Genomic DNA, 14,540 nt, shown 5'->3' on the forward strand with positions numbered 1-14,540 from the left:
AACTTCTCCAGCCTGTGAAGCAATCTTTTTATGGGATCAAAGAGCAGTTGTTTTTACATAGTTTATAATTTAGACTTTGTCTTGAAAATTTGGCTGCTTTTGGCTGGATTTCAAATGGTAGATAATAAAGGTTTTATCATTCTTGCTACATCCATACAAGCTCTTCTCTACAAAACACTGGATGGTGAAAGACACAGTTTCCGCTTTGTTATTATAGCTCAAAAGAAAGGAAACAATCTCAAGCGTATCAAGTTGCTATAAACTAGTGAGACAAGAGAGAAGGTGTTTACCTTAGGCGAGACCACCTTGATGAGCTCATTAAGAAAGCGAAACTTTCCCACTTCACCATGAAACTTGTTTCCACAGTTCTTCATGCATGTCTCAAGCACCTGGGAGAGGACAAGAATTTAAATTTTTATATATATATATATATACCCATCTGTCCGTGTGTGAGAGACCAAATTTCACTCAAAGTTTGGTGCTTATTGATTCAAGTCTTACCAGTAGTGCTTGCATTGCCTCCCACTCCTGAGGAGACTGGATTTTGTGGGCCAGAAGTCTGGTTGCAAGCTGAGGCCTGATAATAATGCAAATATTAACTGTAGCATTTCAAATCCTGCAGTCGTTTAAAACATCAATGCAAGCCTTTTAATTTAGAATTAAATGATTTTAACAAATAAGACAAAAAAAACAACAACAAACAAACAAACAAAAAACATTTGGCTTAAATAAACTGCACTGTTTCCAACCAGTCAAACATTTTGCAATGCTTTTTTTTTTTACTCAAGATTTTAAAGCACTAGAAAGTATTTGCCCCCTTAAAAGTTTGCTTTTCTTTCACAAATAAATGTCAGAGACGAAACAAATTTTAAGGTCACACAGCAGGTAACCTGAGTAAACACAAAATGCAGTTTTCATATGATGATTTGTACCTGACCCTACGTGAAAAAAGATATAGTTCACTTCCTTGTTTATTCCTGAATTAACTGTGATAAGTCACTTTTTTGGGTTCACTTTGACCAGGCACAACTAAACTTATAATATTCATCAGTATTAACTAGATTTTAAAATACCATCCATCCATCCATCCATCCATCTATTTTCTATACACGCTTGTCCTTTATGACAAGTCTGGTTCAGGGTGGCTCAAAAAGAACAAAAGGTTTTGGAGTGGCCTTGTCAAAGTCTGAACTTAAAACTATTTGAGATGCTTTGGCATGACCCGATTAGTCTTTCAAGTAGTGTTTCAGACAGCATTTTCTCTCAAAATATGAAAATCAATTAAAAATAGCTTTCCCTCTTCACTGAGCTCATCTTTGGCAAACTGTAAATTTGTTTCAAGATCTGAAATATGTCATTGTAGCTAAAAAAAAAAAAAAAAAGAATAAAAGAAATCTTTAAGGGCACAAATAAATATTCAGCTCTGTATCTGTAATTTTCATTCATCATCTTACCCATCTGATTCACTGTCGAGTTTATCACAAAATGCCTTGATATTGTCCCAGTCAGTTTCTTTATTGAGAGGACTGGTTGTCTTGTCTGTGTGTGAGAAACAAACATTACATTTAAAATCATGGAACAAATTCGTGCCAGCTGGATGAAACAAGACTCGGTGACTTTTTTATTTTTTAAATGATGTTAAGTTTGTGAGTAGCAAAATATCAGCTCTGTGGTTTTACGGATAAATAAATCAGGAAAATCTGTCCTTTGCAGAAGTTCCTCCAGTTGAGCAGATCGTTCAGGAAGGTGTAGCTTTTGGTCCTGGTTAGCATCAAATGGACGCTTCCGGGATATTTACATTCATTCGCTTTTTAACCAACGACTGACAACGGTAGAGAAGGTAACAGCAGAGCCAAAACCTGCACAGGTTGTAGTTGTCGTTTTTCCTTGTCACCAACTGCACTTTGCTGACTTGATATTTTGACAGTGACAACTCATTAGCTTGTAACGAGGGTGTCGGTGACAACCGAAATAAAACACGAGTTTAACCATAAGGAACCCTCTACAGCAGTATCTCAGCTCTGAATATCGCTTAAAACGTCATCATGTCTAGTAATGTATGATGACTTACTGATTAGAGACTGAAGGCTAGTCTCATCAGAAGGGGCCGCCGCCATCTTTACAGGATTCCTACCAAGTGACTACTGTCGCGTGACTCTTGTAACATCGCGTGGATAGGCAGACGTCGTCGGCGTCACCGTCATGTTGTGAGTGGCATTTTGGTTAACCCGTAGGCAATTATTTGAAGCAAAAGCTCGAGTATGAAGCATGCATGTGGATTATTATTATCATTATTATTATTATTATTATTATTATTATTATACAGTTACTATTTTAGTGATTTGTTTGCTGTTTTTGTTCACTTAAGAAAAACTCATAAAATGGCGGACGCACTGACCCATCTCTTCTCTCTGGTTGTGCAGCGCCCTCTGATGACTGAGAGGCGGAACGACAGAGTGGTTCAGAGAAGAAAGGTCGCAGGTGTGCTGACAACAAATTTGGCTAAACTAGACTACAGTAACTCCACCTCTTTTAATTTTATTACCTGCCCAGTTTGTTTTTATAAGTATTATACGTTTTGAATTTTAGGTTTTGACAAGAGTTTTGAGTTGACCCAGCGTCAGTTAGAGACTGTAGCAACAATAAGGCGGTGTGGACCAGATCGAGGAGGAAATTATCATCCCTGTTTCGACATTACCACAGCATCTGGTCTTTATTTGCGGACCCAAAAAACGAAGAAGCCTCTTTAAGTGGATTCGACAAGAAGTTTGTATTGATTAAGCTTACTTCATCAGCTCCGGGCTTCAGTTAGTGTTATAACAACAACAGGCTCGTGTAGCCGTTTGAGTGTCGATGGTTTCACACGGGAAATGAACTTAAGGCTCTTTGTTTTGTACTTGCAACAGTTAGCTAACTTCTCGCACGGTTGTGGTCCATGTTCCTAACGTGACGCTGTGGACGTGGGTGAATGCGACGCCTCGTCTCTTCGGGTGTTGCCTGCCTGCCTGCCTGGCTGGCTGTCGACCCTCTGCAGCAGCACGCTGCTGCTGCTGCTCCGCCTGCTGCTGTGGTTTCCTGTCTCTCCTGACGCCGTTTGAAACTAAAAGACATCGATTTTTTATTTGGTTTTAATGCAGCTGCTCATGTGTGCTGAACAGTAGCACGATGGGATCCCTGAAGGCTCTCCAGGAGTGGTGTCGGATACAGTGCGAGAACTACAACGATGTGGAAATCAGGGACATGTCCGCGTCCTTTCGGGACGGCTTGGCGTTTTGTGCCATCATACACCGCCACAGACCAGATCTAATGTAAGTACTCTGAAACCTCACTATGTATCTGATATAGCCTTAAACCGATTGTAATGTTGTAAACGCCATGAAGCATGAGGAAACGGCACCCTGTTGTTACAACGTTGTGAAGAAGTATTCCAGAAATAAAAATAAAAGGTCTACAGTCAGCTGCATTAAATTCAGCTGCAAATTCACTTCCAAGTTTAATCGGATGATCACAAGACTTTTGGCAGACATAAGGGTTTGCATAACCTAAGATTTGGTTCAATTTCATTCACAACAAATGTAATGTCAAGGCAGTTAACAATAATAAGAGTGAAATCAGTGCACAGAAACGTATAATCAAGTCAATCCAATCACAAAGACTGATTCAAATTCACTTGCACACCTTCTAGTTTGACAAAGCAGTCAGTCAGTATATAATGCCAGTTGGTTGAACAAAATGACCAGCGAGTGAGGTTTTTTTTTTTTTGTCTATATTGATCTAATAAAGCATTATAATTAATTGAAATATTGTAATTTGTTGAGCAATTGCTTGTTTCAATTCTTGATAAATCTGCATGTAACATTTAGGCATGTTGTGTTGTACAACCCCCCCTCCCCTGATGAATAGCTTAACAGTGTGGGACAAGCCTTGCTGTTTGTCTGTGATAAACACCCGTCCTCTCCATATTTCACACCCACACAAGATAACACAACATCGTCCTTGGTATTTAGGTGGTTCATTATTTATGAGGAAGCTACAGGGATGACAACATTGTTTTAGTCAAGCTCAAAAACGGGAATTTCTCGACACATTTTAACCCTACCTAATCATAGTGGGAAATTACCTTTTTAAGTACAGAGCCTTTTCCCTTTTCAGTAAATGCTTTAAAAGTAAAGCAATTAAAGTACTTTGAACCTTTTGGGGGTTTTGAAGAATTACATAAAGGTTAGGGACAAATGCATCAATACAATGTTGGATTTCCTGCATTTTCTGTTGGACTAAAAGCTAGTACTTTAACCAAGCAAATGTTTTTGTGACCTCGCTTGTGTGTTTTAGTCCTTATACAAATTGAAAACTGTTGGTCGGACCAAAGTGAAACCTTGAAATCTGCATTAATCAGGATAAGCTTTATTAATGCACCTTTAGTCATATGTTTAAAACGGTATCCGAGTTTTAATTAGTATTAGAAGTAAGTATAAAGCAGTTTGCATGCTAGAAATTTGAGAACTTAACAGTGTTCTTACTTTGTAGCGTTCTTTCATCTTTTTAATTTAAATTCCAAGAATACTCTGAGAAAACATTTTAAAAGAAGTGGTAGATTTTGTTGTCCACACACAAAAACTACTCCAAAATACTAAAAGAATATTGCAATCTGTTGAACAACCTCTTGCTTATGTCATATCTTATTATTGTACATCCAAAGTGTAACCATGCATTTTTTTTTCTGGATCTATTCTGTTTGTTTCAAGTAGTGCTTTAGCGGGAGACTGACCTTTTACTCCTGCACAGGGAGAGAACACAAGGCGACACAAAACGCATCATCATTTTTGTGATTTGTGTGGTTTGTTGTAGGGAAGAGGTTCGGGATGACTTGCCACTGGTTTGGTTGAGGTCAAGAGCAGGAAATGTTCTCACAATGCAGTTTATTTGTACAGCAACGATTCACAAACAATTGTCACCTCAAGGCCCTTTGCAGAACAGGCCAGTTTAATGGCCAACAATATAGATAAATATAATTAAATAAATTCATATTAAAGCAATCCAAACATCTGGACAGATTCAGAATTGACCAACATGCAGTCCATTTTGATCACAGCTATGACACACATGGTCGTTTATCTGTAGATCAAAATAGTTTCCTATTTTAGATTAATATAGATTCAGACTTGGACAGTTAATTAATTCTGGTAAGCAATTCATTTGTAGTTTTTCCATTTTGCATTTACCTCCAACCTGCAATGGAAAATCCAATAGTGGGCTTCAGCCAAATCCTGAAAACAACCCAGAAAACATCAAGTTAGAGCTGCAACGTTGAGGTTTTTCCTGGTTGACTCCTGTTTTTGTTGATCCTGATTTTGAGCAATTAACATTGTTGTTATTTTTAATTCTAAACACTCTAATGCTTAACACATGATAGTTGTTCTGCAGTTTTTTAGATGTAGTTAAGTGTTTGCAATTCACTAACAAATGAAGTAATTGCAGCTTTATTCCAGTTATTGTATCAAAAACTTTTAGTCTGCTTTCTCTTCTACTCAAAAAAAATCATGTTTAAGTTTATTCTGGTGGTTGACACTTCTGTAAACTAAAACCAGTTTATAAACTCTTAGTTTTGCACTTAATAACGAGGGGAAAATAATCAGATTTCTCCATTATGACCTTCAGATCATGTGACGGTTGATCCTCAATGACTGATCAGGACACCTCGACAACAAATGCTGCATAACTGGAGCAAAGCCTGCTTGTTTCTTTGAAAAGTACTATTCAGGATTCACATCGTCCATGTTTAGCAAAGAGGAGCTCGGAGTAGCTTTTAGCTCTTGCTTTGGGCACAACATGATATCAGCCTAAACCCTGCACAGACTATTAACATTCCAACGTTGGCATGCTGTCGAGTCACATCACAGGACATGGCATGTTACAGAAATCAAATTTATGCAAACGCATCATCCTGCAAAGCTGCTTCAATATTAAATTGGTGACAATAAGTGAAAACGGAAGATGCAAGAAGCACATTTTTAGTAAAGGGAGCATAAGTGAGAACAAAAGCAAAACTAGAGTGCATCTAAAACAAAAACACTTCCACTATGAGAAGCAATTTAACGTCAAAGCACTGGTGACGCCGCTTCCTTCTCTTCAAGTTTCAGGCTAGAGTGTTTTCTCTGCTTGGAAAAAAAAAAAAAAAGTAAAGTATATTACACCTGTAGTATACAAGTGTGAAATTTGTCCTGCATCACAGCACTATTGTTTACAGACATCTCTACACAAACACACCTGATTTTATGTTACACATCCCTAAAAAAAAAAAAAAAGTATCTCTACTTTCCAATATGTTTATTGCTATGCTGCAGAAAATGTAAATATTGCATTTGCCGTTTCCCCCGAGGTATCGTTCAGCCGTTGCTTAAACAATTGCCCTTCTTTGCGGTGTGACAGCAACCATTCACAGAAAATCTGCGCTGCATACGACTCACTTTAGAAGTCCTCTCTGTGTAGCATAATGCAGCTCTGTTGGTAGCGCCTGTGCTGAGCAGCGTTAGGATTTCCTGCTGGAGCAAGTCAACGACCTCCATTGTAGTGGCTGGATTGCACACAAGCCTTCTGTAAATCATGTGTTTGTGTCCTTCCCCTGGTACTTGGTGACAAAGAGAAAACATGTGGTGGGTTGATTTTTTTATTTTATTTTTTTTTTAGATTAGCATCTTGTTTCTTTCCAGAGTGCAAACTTAGACTTTGCCTTGATGTGACAGAGTAAATATTGACTTATTATTAAATCTTTGACTATCCGGTGGAGTGGAATATGGAGGATTTAAAGGACAAAAGTTCATGAATCATTTATACTTTTTGTTTTCTTTTCCCTTTTGCTTAACTTTCCCTGTGCCGCAGATGATCAGCCGAACTCGCGCTGATCCAGACAGGCAGCCCTGTTGGTCTAATCTGCGCATGGGACTTCTCTGCCTGTCAGACTCTATTTGCCATCAATTTGGATCCAGGCCATTGTTTCCCTGTGCTGTACACTGCAGCCAACCGTTTTCATCTGAAGTAAAGTGGCAGTGATGCGAAGGAGGGGCGTCATCATAATTCCTGTGGCCAAGGCCAACCGTTACTAACAAGGGGGGGTGGGGGGTCAGTATTGGTACAGCCAAATTAGTCTAAGCTGGAGTGCCCTGCAGAAGTATGAGTAACCTTTGAATTTCTCCACATTTTTTTATATATATTTAATTGAGATTTTATCTGATAGACCACATAGGAGAGGTGGCACACAGTTTTTAAGCTGCTAATAAATGCAGACTTGTAAAGTGTGGCCTGCATTGCATTTTGCCCTGAGTCGATGATGTATAGAACCACTGTTCACTGCAATTGCCTGCTGGTATTTAGTATTTGGAAACAATATTTGGTAACATGAGAGCCACACACATGCAAATTCTATGACAATAATATATCTGTGTAGTTGCCTGGACTTTCCCTGCCTCCATGCAACCCACATGATGTCCATTTTTAATGGCTGAGATGCTAAAAGGAGTGTTGGAACACTGTGATGAAAGAGGAGAACCAGGAAAATGTAGATTATCTTTTATCTTTTGTGTGGATGAAAGGCCAAAATGTATTAGCTTTCCCAGATATCAGGCTATGTGGACTAAACCCATGTTTAGTAAAGTCTTACTGCAGGTCTTATAATCAGTTGATGGTTTTTGACCCTCTGCCTCCTCAGGAATCAGGTGGGAGCTGCTGTTAGCTTTGTCCTTCTGCTACTTCCAAGTGGTGTAGCCACTTTTTTTTTTCCAACTTTAAACAAGATATTAAGATACCTTGTTGGCAAAATGAACATTTATGATGATAAAACAGGGAGTCCAGACGAAGTTCACTATCAGTCTCCAGGACTGATGGTGATCAGTGTTCTCACTTTTATCTCAAGTAGCATTCAGAGCCTTTGCTGTTGGTTATTTTATTTTATTTTTTTAATGTTTGGTTTGTTTTTTGTCCTTCTGACTGAACTAAATTTAACAGTTACTGACACAGCCAGGTTTTCATCGTGAGGATTTCAAACGCCCGACACACAGTCAAAGACGCGCTGTTCCTCAGCATTACTCACTCCCAAAATAAACCCAGAGTGGGGCTGAGTTGCAGAGGATTAGGATTGCAGTTCCAGTCGCACGCCTGGTCTCATCATATACGTCTGTGTCAGCGAGGATCTAAGAATATGAACCCTGGCCAACGGTTTCAGGGAGTGTTGTAGGTCGCTCTCAATTCGTTTTGCAGCATCGGAGGAGTTCAAACACAATCTTGATGTCGGGGGTGGTGTGCGTTGCAGCCATGGGAACTAGATTAGAGAGAACAGAGGTCACTTTGTGAACCTATGACACGCCGCTCATTCAGAGGATTTTGCCTTCTTGAAACAACCACATGGTTTCCAAAAGCTTTCACCAAGGACAGGGTGTGTGTGTGTGTGTTTTTTTTTTTCCTTTCATGCTTCATTAGACATTTGCATCCACACAGACACAGTTATCCCAGAGCTGCTCAGATGTTTTCCAGTTTTACTGCAGGAAGTTTGCCGGCAGGGGCCCGGCTGTACTTGCTTGCTCCAAGCACTTCTGGGCCAAGTCTTGTAATTATCAGGCCCACGCCAGTTTGATGCTGCCGTTTCTTTCCCTTTGTTCAGGCAGTTTATCGGCCTCACGTGGCGTTTATGTGGAGGTTGGACATTCTCAGCTGCGGTATGTGTGAAGCAGACCAGCTCAACATTGCTGTGTGTCTAGCTGCCCTGCCAGTAATAGAAAGCTGATGAGTAAGACTTTGTCAGCGGAAGAAATACCATACTATTCGGTAAAGGGATGACTTTGAAGATTCTTTGGGATTTCTTCACTTTGGTTGCCTTGGGTGCAAAAACAGTTACCAGAGCCTGGATGGGTGGAAAAACTGACGGCAACAGTCAGTGTGGTCGATTTCATTTTTGTTCAAAGTTCTTTAAGTTTATAAGAAATTTAAAACGACACTTTTACTGTCCCATTTAAGTAAATTAGATTTATCACACATAAAAAACCATCTTCACCTTATCTATTTTTAAAATTGATTTCAATACCAGGGAGGAATGAAGGAAAAATAAATCAAATAGCAAAGGGAGTATTAAAATTCACTGCAAAATACAACAATAATTACATACACTAGTAAATTATGCAAAGATAATTTCAAGGGATCCAGGAGGATTACAGCTGGTAAGATTTAAAAAATGAACTTGTAGTCTGTAATTATAGTGGCTACATGCTAATTTGTATCTCTCTCTCTCTCTCTCTTTTAATTTCAGAGAATTCGATTCGCTGTCTAAAGAAAACGTCTATGAGAACAACCGTCTGGTGAGTCACACAGTTTTGCTCTCATGAAGTCATTTTTTTGTTTTTAATGATGGAGTATTAGCTCATTTCTTGCCAGGTAGATTTTAGGCGTTGTGTCTGTTAGCCGCCTGTCCTTTGGGGTGAATGCAGTCATGGCTGGCGTGACTTTGATTTATTTAACAGCTTATGCAGGGTTAATGTTACTTCATCCTGGTGGAGTCTGACTAAGGCTCAGACTCTGAGGGAGACATGTGATGCATTCAAGGTCAGGGGAATAAAAAAAGCATGTTCTTTGCACAAGCCTGTAGAGAAGTTATGAAGAGAGGGATTGTAAGAGCAAACAACTTTATTAGCAACTTTTTTTAGTCTTAATTTTTCCAACTGTTTATGGGGGCGGGGACTTTAATGGCATGAAGACATTCAAACTCTTAAAACTGCTGAGCAGCTTTTTGCTTGTTTCTACTGGTATTTTGAAAACTTTTGCAACAAGCTCCAGGTTTTTGAATCGCCCTCTTTCCTAACGGCCTAATCTTTTGTTCCCTTCTCAAATCGTTCTATCCTCTCCATAATATTACTATTGCTTCCAGTTATTATACCAACAATTTTACCAGCAACATTTATTTTCCTTTTGGGATCAATAAAGTATTTTTGAATTAAACTGAACTGGTAAATGAGAAGATGTCTTTAATCTTAAATCTGCCAGGGGTACGAATCATTTTTTTATTTACATGTAAGCTCATTAGCTTAAACGAAACAAACAGGCTGCGCCGTCTAATACTGTCTCTCTCACTGTGAGAATGATTTTTAAAGGATGTGAGGGAAAATCCAGATTTGTTCACAAATTAATAATGCTCAAGCTCCGTTTGGTTTTGCAAGCTAATCAGGCAGCAATTAAAAACATACGGCTGTGTAAAAAGCAACCTCACAGCTCGCCGGTTAGCACTGTTCGTGTGGCTCACCTGTAACAATCAGGAATTCACTTTCTTCATTGACTCCATTATCAAGCTTTTGAATTCAAGTAAATCCCTAAGGATTTAATGAAATCAATTTCATAAAGTCATTATGTGATTGTCAAATTAATAATCAGGTTAGCTAAACGATCAAACAACAGTTCTCTCTATGCCTAACCTGCCGCACATCATGGAGCTCTGATCCCTCTCAGCTGATGTAAATGATCAGCCTATCAGATGATGTTTCTTCCCTTCCTCTTTCTGCTGCAGGCGTTTGAGGTGGCGGAGGTGGAGCTGGGGATTCCAGCCCTGCTGGACCCAGAAGACATGGTGTCCATGAAAGTCCCGGACCGGCTGAGTGTCATCACATATGTGTCTCAGTACTACAACTTTTTTAACAACAAGTCCCAAGGTGGGTTCACTTCGCTCTCCAAAGTCTTCAAAGTCTGCCATGTGATTAACCTGACTCCTTTTGCTTTGTCAACCACAGCAAACCCCCCGTTTATGAAGAGGGTCAGTACGGTCAGCCATAATGAACCGGCTCAGAAAAGGCCGCCGACTCCTTTGGAAGACAAAGGGGTTGAGCCTGAGGTAAGTGTGCGAAATGGCAAGGAGGGAAAACGCATTAAAATGAACTAATGTCTGTGTACTTGCATTGTTTTTCACACTTGACTGATGGATTTTGGTCTCCATGGATAATATTTATTAAAACTGCATGACAGCAACAAATATTTCTCAAATGAATTCTGTTAAGCCACATGTTCCCTTTTTTTTAAATCTGTATCTGAAGTCATATATGTCTGCATGATCTGTTTGGTTTTAACTGTGAAGCCAACATTGCACCAATCCTCATTGGGATTGATATTTCTATGTGTCCCTGTTTGAGCATTGTGTTATGGCCGGTGGGGGGTTGGGGGGGCGTAACCATAGCGATAGAATAAGTCTATAAAGATAGCCTCTGTATCCTGTCTTTCTTTTTTCTCGCATGGCTCCAACTTCTTTCCTCCATCCCATACTTGCATCATATCCTCCCCCTTCCTCATGTCTGTAGATGGAAATTCATTCCTCTTCCTGTTCTTCATCCTCACATCTGGTCCCCCCTTCACTCTCTGGTCCTGAGCCTAGGCAGTAATGTGGGGGTGGGGGTTGGGGTAGTAAGTAAAAGGAAAACCCTGTAGGTCAGTGTTTTCTAATCATCTTTTGTATATAAAAGACTAACAGTGGTTTTATCCTAACATCCTGTGTGGCAGGATTTGCAGTGCGTTACCTTCCAAGCGTTTTACATCACGCATAACACACAGAAATGCCTAAAAATATAACAAACCTAAATTTCAGTCACAGCGAAAGATATTTGAGTGCTAATCTGTTTGTTTTTTTGGTTTTTTTTACTATTTATTACTTTAACACGTTTTTTTTGTTTGAACTAACTGCTTTTCTAAGCTGTGCAGACATGAATCGGCGAGCTGCAGATGTAGCCAGATTAAACAGAATGAACAATCCACATCCTCAAATCCTGACTCCATGTGTAATCTCCCCCTCCCTCATTGCTCTACATCTTGCCCCTTCCCCTGATGTCTCCTCCTTGTGCCCACCTCCCCCCCGTCCTGCGAACAACATCCTGGGTCTGTGGTGTCGCCGGGTCCCGCCTGCGCAGACCGGTGCAGAGGTGGCTGCAGCAGTCAAGCGCAGCAGTCTGAGCAGCACTTGTGCTGCTTGCCAGAAACACGTTCACCTGGTGCAGAGGTTCCTCATCGACGGCAAACTCTACCATCGGAACTGTTTCAGGTGAGTACTGAGAAGACGGCCGCAAAACATCAGTGGAGTCAAACATGTTTTTGGCACGTTGGAGAAAATAAACTCCTAAATTAATGTGACATCTATTTAAATGGTTTGAAGTAGCTAATATTTAATAAGAATTGGATACTTTATTGTTATAAGCACTTTCTTTCAGTCCTGGGGGTAAATTATAAACTCAGATATTTATGGGATATAGATGTTTTGGAGCATTTAGATGATAAAAATGGCAATAAATACAATTTTAAAAAAATCATTTTTTGGTTTATAGCCAAAAAGACAGATTTATAAGCACATAGAGCTTCAGAAAACAAATACTTATAAAATATGAACGTTTCAGACAGGCTACTACGGTACATCAATTATGTGTAGTGTGCTAAACGGCACACTTCAATTGCATTCAATTATATTTTCAAACGGAAATGACAAGCACTTACTGATGCTGTCATGTAAAAACCTGCGGAAAAATGGTTTCAGCTGCTAAGCAGATATTGTCTGTTAAAACATCAATCACACATCAAGAAAGGTCATCATATCTGAATACAGCGTAGCCTTTAGGTTCTTTTGTTCTTAGACACAATATTTTTGTCTGTAAAGATACTTCTGGCCAGCATAAAATCTTTCTGTTCTCCGTTTAAGAGCAACACTCCTCCCACAACGCTTCACCATCACCTCTGCTTCATCCACTGAACCAGAGGAATTTAGGGCAAAAGTTGATGTAGCGCCATTAAGCAGTTCCTCTTGACTGTGTTCTACTCCACACAGGTCAAGAAACTAACGTGAATTAGGACCGGATGACATTTCTTAGAAATAAAATCAGATTTTTTAATTTTTTTTTTCAAACTAAATCTGATTTTAAGCCTTTTACTCTGACTTTCTTTTCTTAAAACAAAATAAATTACAAAAAATATTTTCAAAAAGTAGCTTTTCTTTCAATCACTCCCTTTGTGAACTGACTTGAATTCAAAGTCCAACAAAATAGAGATTGTAAACAAGATGGTGGGCTTGGGTGTTCTGACGTATGGAAACCCAAGGAGTGTATTGGTAAAATAAATATCAGATTTTTCAAAAATGTAAGAAAATTTGATTAATTGGTGAAAAAAAGTGATTTATTTTTTTTATATATATTTTTTTTTGCCCAACCTTAGCTTGAATGCAGTTCAGCTGATGTACTTGTTTGAATAGTTCCTCCTGTTAGTCTCTAGTGAAGACATGTTTATAGTGGCCTTTTTGTTGACATTTTTCTTTCAGGTGCACTGAGTGCCACAGCACTCTGCTTCCTGGATCCTACAAAGGAAATAACTCCGGGGCGTTGGTGTGTACACACCATGTTTCAAGACACGCTTCAGCCAGTCAGAACGGCCGTCCGGATCTCAGCAAGAAACCAGAGGAGGTTCAGTCTGCTCGGACCGGTCGCAGTGCAGCTCCCTTCCCCGCGCTCTCCGAGAGGGATGAGGCGAAGACCCCTTCTCCAGTTCGCTCAACAAGCACCGACACACCAGCTGATGACTCGGTCGCAACCACTGCTGTAGTAGCAAGCAAGGAAGAGTCTTTGGGTGAGGAAGAGGACGAACCGCGTCCTTCCTCTCCTCCTAATCCTTTCGATGAGAGTGATGAAGAGGAGGGTGAAATAGAGGAAGAAACTCAAGCTGAAGAAGCTTCAAATGGGGATCTTCCTCCTCCCTCCGATAGCGAAGCTGCTGAAGCCAGTCGACCTGTTCCTGCACCCAGGAGGGTGTCAGAGGTCACCCCTCCACCTCGCCCTGCGCCTCGGGTTCGGGTGTCCTGCACCGCAGCCGGTAAGTTCCTTCGTCAGGATCCGAGTTCTCTCAAATTAGATACACAAACATTTGTTCATACTTTTCTTTTGAAATCACAGGAGAACATCTGAAGCCTCCCACTCCTCCCAAACCAAGAGAAAGATCACAGTCTCCTGGAAGGTGGGCCAGTTTTCTGTGTGATGCCACTTCTCCTGGGCATCGGCACCATTTCACCTCCCTGAATCATGTCATTAGCAGTTCCTCGTCACAGTTCTGAAATGCATTTTGTCGCAGCATGAACCATCACTGTTTGTGCCTTGCAAAAGTATTCATACCCACAAGACTGTTGGATACTTTGTCAACTTGCGACCCTAAACTTTGAACTGCATTATGGGGAAAGGGTGGTGTATAATTCAAAGTTGCAGAAAAATGAAACATGGATACTTTTTTTTTTTCCCTCAAATCTAAAAGGTGTGTCATACACCCTCCCTGAATTAATACTTTATAACTCTGTCTCTGTTGCAATTACACATGTAATTTTTAGAGTTATGCGTGTACCAGCTCTGCACATCTAGAGGCTGAGATTTTCCCCATTTTACATTTTTACACTAGTTAATGATCAGTCAGATTAGATGAAGAGCTCCTGTAAACGGGGTTTTCAGGTAGATTTAGGTCTAGACATGGTGCAACGATCTCTTAGAATGGTTCCAACA

At 40.0% G+C, this 14,540-nt stretch overlaps 2 protein-coding genes across 4 annotated transcripts in view; one reads left to right on the plus strand and one right to left on the minus strand.

Moving 5' to 3' along the window:
• The window catches only part of LOC103132688 (ADP-ribosylation factor-binding protein GGA1-like), a 7,442-nt gene extending 5,265 nt beyond the window's left edge, over positions 1 to 2,177 (minus strand). The window contains exons 1-4 of the mRNA XM_007544488.2: positions 2,072 to 2,177; positions 1,455 to 1,539; positions 502 to 577; positions 273 to 389 (exon numbers count right to left, since the gene is read on the minus strand). Coding sequence (XP_007544550.2) covers positions 273 to 389; positions 502 to 577; positions 1,455 to 1,539; positions 2,072 to 2,117 — 324 coding nt within the window. The 5' untranslated portion in view covers positions 2,118 to 2,177. The remainder of the gene's footprint in view (positions 1 to 272; positions 390 to 501; positions 578 to 1,454; positions 1,540 to 2,071) is intronic.
• Positions 2,178 to 2,389: 212 nt separating this feature from the next.
• On the plus strand, positions 2,390 to 14,514 carry LOC103132687 (MICAL-like protein 1). 3 transcript variants are annotated; one of them, XM_016667527.1, is made up of 8 exons: positions 2,390 to 2,481; positions 2,590 to 3,308; positions 9,296 to 9,344; positions 10,544 to 10,685; positions 10,764 to 10,864; positions 11,928 to 12,058; positions 13,319 to 13,866; positions 13,947 to 14,514. In XM_016667527.1, the coding sequence occupies exons 2-8, from the start codon at positions 3,166 to 3,168 to the stop codon at positions 14,102 to 14,104; spliced, it is 1,272 nt and encodes a 423-aa protein (XP_016523013.1). In that variant the 5' UTR covers positions 2,390 to 2,481; positions 2,590 to 3,165; the 3' UTR covers positions 14,105 to 14,514. The 3 variants fall into 3 exon arrangements, with proteins under 3 accessions (XP_016523013.1, XP_007544547.1, XP_007544548.1); XM_007544485.2 differs by having other exon boundaries at positions 2,396 to 2,481; positions 3,138 to 3,308; XM_007544486.2 differs by having other exon boundaries at positions 2,411 to 2,766; positions 3,138 to 3,308.
• The last annotated feature ends 26 nt before the right edge of the window (positions 14,515 to 14,540 follow it).

The sequence above is a fragment of the Poecilia formosa genome, unplaced genomic scaffold (genome assembly GCF_000485575.1).
Source record: "Poecilia formosa unplaced genomic scaffold, Poecilia_formosa-5.1.2 Scaffold1214, whole genome shotgun sequence".
In the NCBI taxonomy this organism is placed as follows: domain Eukaryota; kingdom Metazoa; phylum Chordata; class Actinopteri; order Cyprinodontiformes; family Poeciliidae; genus Poecilia; species Poecilia formosa.

Coding starts and splice junctions, on each gene's coding strand:
- LOC103132687 (XM_016667527.1), top strand. CDS start 3,166: ATGGGATCCCTGAAGGCTCTCCAGGAGTGGTGTCGGATACAGTGCGAG. Junction 3,309..9,295: donor CGCCACAGACCAGATCTAAT/GTAAGTACTCTG, acceptor TTTTAATTTCAG/AGAATTCGATTCGCTGTCTA. Junction 10,686..10,763: donor TTTTAACAACAAGTCCCAAG/GTGGGTTCACTT, acceptor TGTCAACCACAG/CAAACCCCCCGTTTATGAAG.